Genomic DNA, 6,925 nt, shown 5'->3' with positions numbered 1-6,925 from the left:
AATATGCTTTAATACATTCACCAAGCTAACAACCGTGTAAAAAATTGGTTTAAAAAAGATTACATAAAAAGCTCACATGTTTGTAAAATCTGTCATCGTATGTTTGGGGGAGTTTCTCCCAGCTGCAGCTTTTCTCAAAAACTGCTTCTGTTAAAAGCTGCCTCAAACAGTACACAGCTTCTGAGAATCTGTAGTTATAGATTCTGAAAAATGAACTGAGAATCCAGAATCTGGAGAAACTAGGTTTAGAAGTTTTTCCAGATTCTCAAAAGTTAGCTACCAAACAGCTGCTTCTCAGAATCTAAAACTTGCTCCCTAGCAAGGGATAGTCTAGTAGCAAATGGTTTGTGACGGCTGAAGTACAAATTGGAAATCCCAAACTTTGGGGCAGCACGATCATAGAATCTGACAATCTGACAATTTACAGCTACCGAAGTAAAAATTTATGATACTGAGCCATTTCTGAGAAAAACCTTGGTTACTAATCCTCCCTTAATTACTACTAGTGCTCACAATTAGCGATGGCAGCCATGGCAGGGTGGAAATGGGATCGATGCCGTGCGGCATCGACCGATCAAAGCTTGCTGGCGGTGGAGGCGGAGGAGGAGGAAGAGACTACCTTCATCTTGCCGAAGAGGGAGTGCCTGCCCTCGGCGACGACCTCGCCGGTGGCGGCGTTGGAGATGAGGACGTGGGTGCCGGAGTAGGCCCCCTTGTGGCCGAGCGCCCTGGCGGTGACGCGCAGGCGGTCGCCGGGCCGTGCCCGCGCGAGGGCGACAAAGGAGACGGACATGTCGGTGGAGACCTTGAGGGGGCGGCCGTCGGCGATGGAGGCCGCGGAGCCCACCTCGTCCACCAGCGACACCACGGCGCCGGCGGCCAGGCACCCGCTCCGATCCTGCAGCAACACCACCCAGTTCGTTCGATCGATCGGCAAATTTAGGGGTGGGGGGAGGGGGACTCACGGTGAGCCTGGAGGGGACGGTGAAGGAGCAGTCGACGAGGCCCGGCTGGACGCTGTCGACACGGATCCCGCCCAGCACGAAGCCCTCGAAGAAGCTCGCCGCGTGCGGCGGAGGATGCCCCTCCCCCACGTCCCCGCTCGCGCTCGGCGGCGTGGCCGCCGGCGCCGAGGAGACCGCGTCCACCAGCGAGCGCTCGTGGGCGCTCACCGCAAGGGCTTGCCTCACCCTGGAGTACTCCTCCTCCCCCTTGGCCATGTGTCCTCGTCGCGTGGGTCACCTCGCCGGCGGCTGCAACAAGAGTAGTACAGTCAAAGCCTGCAAGGCTGATCGATGCCTTCCTGTTTTGTTTGGCTCCAAGAGCTGCCTTCGGATTACTCATGTTTGGTTTTCTTTGCAATATCCCCATGTAGCATTTTTCATTGCCTGCATAGCATTTCCAAATTCCAAGAATTTCCATACCTCAGTTGGACTGTCTTCTTTTTTTCAGATAAGTTTTTATGTGTATTTTTTCAAACTACTAAAAGACAAGTTTCTTGTACAAAGTTTAACATCTTTTTTTTCTAAAGTAGAATTTCAAACTTGTACCAGCAAATAATTATCTCAAACATAACCTAGTGTCTGTTTGGATTCAGGGACTTTTTTAGTCCATGGACTTTTTCCCAAGTAGTCTCTAGGACTTTTTGGTAGTCCACAAAAATATCTTACTATATGGTACAAATACTATATTACCCCTGAGAAGAGTGGGGAGAAGAGGGGAGAGAAGAGGGAACGGGCGGGCGGGGACGGCGCCGGCCGACGAGAGGGCGGGGGCGAGGGCCCGGGGCCGCGTCGGCCGGTGAGCGGGTGGGGGCGGGGGCGGCGCCGTCGAGCAGGCGGGCAGGCAACAGAGGAGAGAAGAGGAGCAACGCATGGAAAGAGGGAGAAAAAGTTCATAAAAGTCCCTTCCGATGGACTACTGATTTTTTAGGCAGGGATTTTTTTGGATCTAAACAGGTCCTAGACAACAAAATTAGTGATAGAGACGCCAACAACCTCGATGAGGCTCGCCAGATTAACCTATCTCTCATTGGAGTTATTGTGAAAAAATTTAGAGAAGGTGTCACGTCAGACGTCGATGAGGCTCGCCAGATTAACCTATCTCCCACTGGAGTTAGTTTTTATTTTTATTAATGTTTAATGCTTCACTTAAGTGTCTAAAGATTTGATGGGATATTTTTAGAAAAACTTTTTGGGAACTAAACGGGCCAAGAGTTGATAGATGGTGAGAATGGTGTCAGTGTCTCGCTCAATACCTCCGCCAACACAAGCATGAATCTTGGTACGGATGTAACGGTCCAAAATCTGAGATTTCACGTCTTTGTTTCTTGGAAATGTCATTTAGATAATTCTTATTTTTTTTGCTTTGCTATTTATATGTTTTACGATATTATGGACGCTATTTTTAAGCTAACTTTTGTTGTATAAGTAATAGTGGCGATGTAGTAATTGTGTTGGCTTTATATCGAAATTGTCAGTCCCACGTATTGGCTATTTTTTCAAGTAATTCGCTCTCCCGTTGACAAAACCCAAATTTTCCCAAATATAAATACCGTATATTGAACCTTCTACAAAATGCATTGATGAAATTCCACCACTATTTTAACAGGAAGCAAGAGCGTCAAGAATGCTGAAATTCCATCACCGTTCCATCACAACAAGAATGTCCAGCCAGGCACAGCACAGGATGGAACAAAATATGGGCATAATAAGTGCATAAGCTGATCAGCACTCAGCAGCAGGGGACCAATCAGAATTCCAATAAACTGTTCTTCCATCTACATAGCAAAGCATTCCTGCAGTAAAGACATCTCATTGATCAAAGCTACTTAAGAGAACGTGATCACAAGTAGCTCTCGCAAAAGAATCAAGGTCATCACATCACACCATGTATACAAACGACATTACAGCACAGGTTTCTCTTCTCCTCCTCACAGTTTTCAGAACGAAAGAAAAAAAAGGTGGGCAGCAGGTATGATATTGATCAACCAGTAGAAGAAAGAATGGCTACTTCATCTGAAAGTCTAAATTCTCTGGTCTCTATCACCTAGCTCGGCAATGCTCATACTCATCTGCAGCAAATCAGCACACCAACTCATCTCTCTCCCTGCTCAGCCTGCTGCCTTGGGTACAGGATATCATAGTGGATGCCTGTGTACAGCAAAGTGACGCGAGGAACGTCATCACCACCGTCGGAAGTGTAGATATCATGAGTTGGTCCATCATGCAGGTTCTCTACTCGGAGTGGCACCCCAAGCGCGGCTGCCAAGGCCCTCATTGGAATATGGTCTGTGTACTCGCGAGGTGGAAGGACATAGACACCACACCACTGCTCGGAGAGCAAACAAGTAAGGTGAAATGAGTGTCAGAAATTGTTCAAGAGTTCTTTGCACTGCTGGTTCAAAAACGAGTTGATGTAGAGGAAGTGATATTGAAAAAAAAAAAAGCTGGACAATGGGGAAGGAGGAAGTGATATTGGCACTAACAAGTTCCATGGGGTAACCAACTCCAATCGAAGGTATATGTGGTTCATACTCATCTTTGTGCGCACACATCCAGGTAGCTGATACTAATCTGAGGAAAACAAAAACTGACAAAAACAAAATTTCTGAAACAAGAGTTAGGATGGATAGGAGGAACGTAGACTCAAGGATGTTGTTCTTACTGGCATTTGACATGATTTCACTGCTGAAAAACTTGACAAGTTCCTTCTTACAGCTGAAAAAAGTGCCCATATGTGGTCAGTGGGATGGGATGGGATCATGGAATGCAATTATATAAACAACAATTTGTCAGAACTAAATAGGAGTCAAGCATATAAACACCTGTCAGTTGATGCTGCACCTTTCTGTGTGCTCTTCCATCTGATTATGTTCTCTATCAGCTTCTCAAATACCTGAGAATCAATAATGCAATAAATCACGCATGGTAAGCCTTACAAACAGCTGGCATTTTTTTTGCAACAAGACAGGAGGTTAACAGTTACTGTTGTATATTACAATGAGGCTTATGCATACCATCAATATTTAGACATGAATGAAGATAACAAGATAACTCGTCTGAAAAGCTCCGGTAGTTAAACATTAACTAAAGGGCCTAACTAAAAGAAAAAAAAAACCATTACAAAGCAAATAGATGATAAGAGAGTAGTACGAAGGAAGACACTTGTTGAGAGAATCATCTCTTAGAAGCATGTTTCTACCAGAAAGAATAAAACAAAATACAGAGAAGGCAAGTGATTACTGTGTGGCTCCGAGCAAATTCAGAGGGCCATTCAGGATAATCCATTTGCATAGCCACAGCCACTGGCTTAATCCCAACTTCAACAGCAGCAAGGAGGCGATGTTCTTCATCTGTGTCCTCCCTGTCAAGAACTTGCTCCTGGCAAACAAAGGAATAAATCACAAAGCATAGGATCCTATGGTAAGGAACAGGGAGAAGGACAACTGGTGAGCTACCAGATAGGAAACTATGAAACTCCTGTAGAAACATTCCCCATCTCCATGGACCGGCCTAAAGTCTGAATACTTGTTGAGAAGTATCAGGAAATTTGAACAAATCATTTTCCGCAAATCCGATATATCATAATGTTCAGGGGCATATTCCAGGCGAACTTTCTGCACCACAGACACAAATAAAGGAATTCAACTCATGGCCATTTGATCATGTAGAACTAAAATGCAATGTAATTTAGTCTTGCATTCCACTTTTCTGGTTTCTGCAATATCTCATCAATGCTTGCAATAACTCAAGACTATAGTTGACACAGAACAGTCCTTGCCTAGTAATCCAGTGCAATCAATTGCATGTGTAACACTACTTGTATGACAATATCTAAAGTTCTAAACAAGAAAAGGTAGCCTGATTGAACAATCAGTGGTACAATAAAACTCAGAAATATCTGCATTAGCATGTTTAAGGGTTACAATCCTGACAGTTATAATCTATACACATCCATTTTCAGCATTCTCTAAGGTCAGGAGTCAAACCTGGTGATGCAGAAGAGGTCGTGGCTCTGTTCTCTCGTTTTGATCTGTTCTGTACTTTTGATCAGAGAGAACAACTGTACATCCTTTTGCACATAAACACTATTCCACAAGAAAACGGGTCAAAGTTAATATAAAATGCCAGAATTAGCACCAACTACAGAGAATTAACATCAAGAACAGACGTTTTAGGCTAGGCAACAAGATGTGGAGACTCTGTTCTGTTGTTTAGATCGGAGAAACATGCCAGACATCCAGAATTATCACCGAGAATTATCCTTTTTCTACATAAAAACTATTGCACAACGAAAAAGCTGAAAATTCAGATGCAATACCAGAATTATCACCGAGTACATAGAATTAACATCGGAATCAATCATTCTAGGTACGAAGACAGGGAATGCATGAAACTTGTAAACAACATAGCAGGAGAACAAAACTGGTGTTCCAGAATTGCCCTTTATGTCCTAAGTCTTCCAACCAATTTCAGGTAAGCCAGACGAGGTTGAATCTATTCGGCAAAAGCCAAAGTATGACAAGTGATTTCACATATAAACAATAAATAAATAGAGAAATTGCATCCAGTAATGCAGTCCGAATACACAACTAGATTAATTTCCTATAATACAGTTCACTAGCAGTGAATGCTCATGTTATGAGAATTAGGATTTCTTACCAAATATATCAGATTAAACAGCAACCAGAACTAACGCAAGATGAAAAGTATTTCACATTAAACGGCAACCACAACTAATGCAAGACAATTTCTACAAAGCAGAAGAGTTTTGCTACCTCTATTTCCAAATATGATCGCGCCCTAATCATTTCAACCAAGATTCGTTCTCTCAATTACACCAAACCACACAAGGGCCAAGATCCCAGTTCAACATTTCCAATAAGCAAATTGGCACAGGAGCAGCATGCAAGCATGGATGCAAGATTTCCCGCGGTTCCACAAGAATTGGCACAGGAAACCCATCCCACATCCAAGAACGCCAAATAAACTTCTCCTTACCGAGCCGATGGCGTAGAGAAGAACTCTACTCCGGGGTGACCTCTTTTTCTTGGCCCTCTGCTCCTCCTCATCCTCGTCCACCCAAACGGTGGGATGATCCCAAGGTACCCCATAGGCCTGCTCCAGAGAAACCAAGAAACCCGCTCAAACTCCCGAGATGCCGAAAAATGTACATCCGATGATGCCAGGATACGCACCCGGTTATTCTCGAAATCCCCGATGGCATGCCGTAGGTCAGCACTTTGGACGAGCGCGGAGGCGCTCGGCGACGTGTGCGGCGAAGGAGAAGGCTCGGCCGCCGCAGCGTCGGGGCCGCTGCCCCCGTCTCCGGGCCGCTCCCTGGTGGGGCTCTCGATCTCGACCGCCGCCGCCGCCGGAGGAGGAGGAGGGACATCGGCGGCGGCTGCGTCGGCGGCGGCCGGAGCACGGGTGGGCGTGGCGCAGGACTCCTGGAGCCCATGGACCGCTTCTTCGTTTGCTGGGCCGGAAGCCATCGGCGCAGGCGGGAAAAGGCCGGAGGAGCGGCGGGGGTTGATCTGCGAATCCCGCCGACGCGAGGGGGCGGAGGGGAAATTTGTGGAGGGTGTTCTGTGAATTCGAGAAATATAGGGGGCTATTTATAAAGCGGTGCGGCTGTTGCATGCAGGTTGGGAGGGGGGAGGAAGAGGTGGATTTTTTTCAATTGCATGAGACGGGGGGGGGGGGGGGGGTCATTGTTTTGTCTTCTCAAGAAGAAAGATGAAAGGATTGAATTTTTTTTTTATGAATGTGTTTCTGCCGAAAACAAATGCTACAAAATAATACGGTAAAAAAAAAGCTCAAAATCAGTTATGAATTTAAGGTTGAAAATTTAAATTTGGGCTTATAAATATAAGTCGTGGGAAAAGATGTATGGTAGATAATGTCCATCTTTTAACTGGAAA

General features: G+C 45.5%; 2 protein-coding genes across 2 annotated transcripts; both read right to left on the bottom strand.

Annotated features, from left to right (window-relative positions):
• LOC102703003 (acyl-coenzyme A thioesterase 13-like) lies at window positions 1–1,354 on the bottom strand. The gene is made up of 2 exons (XM_006647184.3): window positions 966–1,354; window positions 1–898 (listed from the first exon to the last, which is right to left on the bottom strand). Exons 1-2 carry the CDS (start codon window positions 1,218–1,220, stop codon window positions 575–577), a joined length of 579 nt encoding a protein of 192 aa, XP_006647247.1. The 5' UTR covers window positions 1,221–1,354; the 3' UTR covers window positions 1–574.
• A 1,353-nt stretch (window positions 1,355–2,707) lies between these two features.
• LOC107303605 (ubiquitin thioesterase otubain-like) lies at window positions 2,708–6,573 on the bottom strand. The gene is made up of 9 exons (XM_015833626.2): window positions 6,200–6,573; window positions 6,003–6,119; window positions 4,991–5,089; window positions 4,460–4,618; window positions 4,245–4,382; window positions 3,827–3,897; window positions 3,667–3,719; window positions 3,488–3,591; window positions 2,708–3,330 (listed from the first exon to the last, which is right to left on the bottom strand). The coding sequence occupies exons 1-9, from the start codon at window positions 6,494–6,496 to the stop codon at window positions 3,097–3,099; spliced, it is 1,272 nt and encodes a 423-aa protein (XP_015689112.2). The 5' UTR covers window positions 6,497–6,573; the 3' UTR covers window positions 2,708–3,096.
• Between the last annotated feature and the right edge of the window lie 352 nt (window positions 6,574–6,925).

This window comes from Oryza brachyantha, chromosome 2 (assembly GCF_000231095.2).
Source record: "Oryza brachyantha chromosome 2, ObraRS2, whole genome shotgun sequence".
Classification (NCBI taxonomy): domain Eukaryota; kingdom Viridiplantae; phylum Streptophyta; class Magnoliopsida; order Poales; family Poaceae; genus Oryza; species Oryza brachyantha.
The sequence above is the reverse complement of the archived record's forward strand: the minus strand, read 5'-3'. Positions and strand labels throughout refer to the sequence as shown.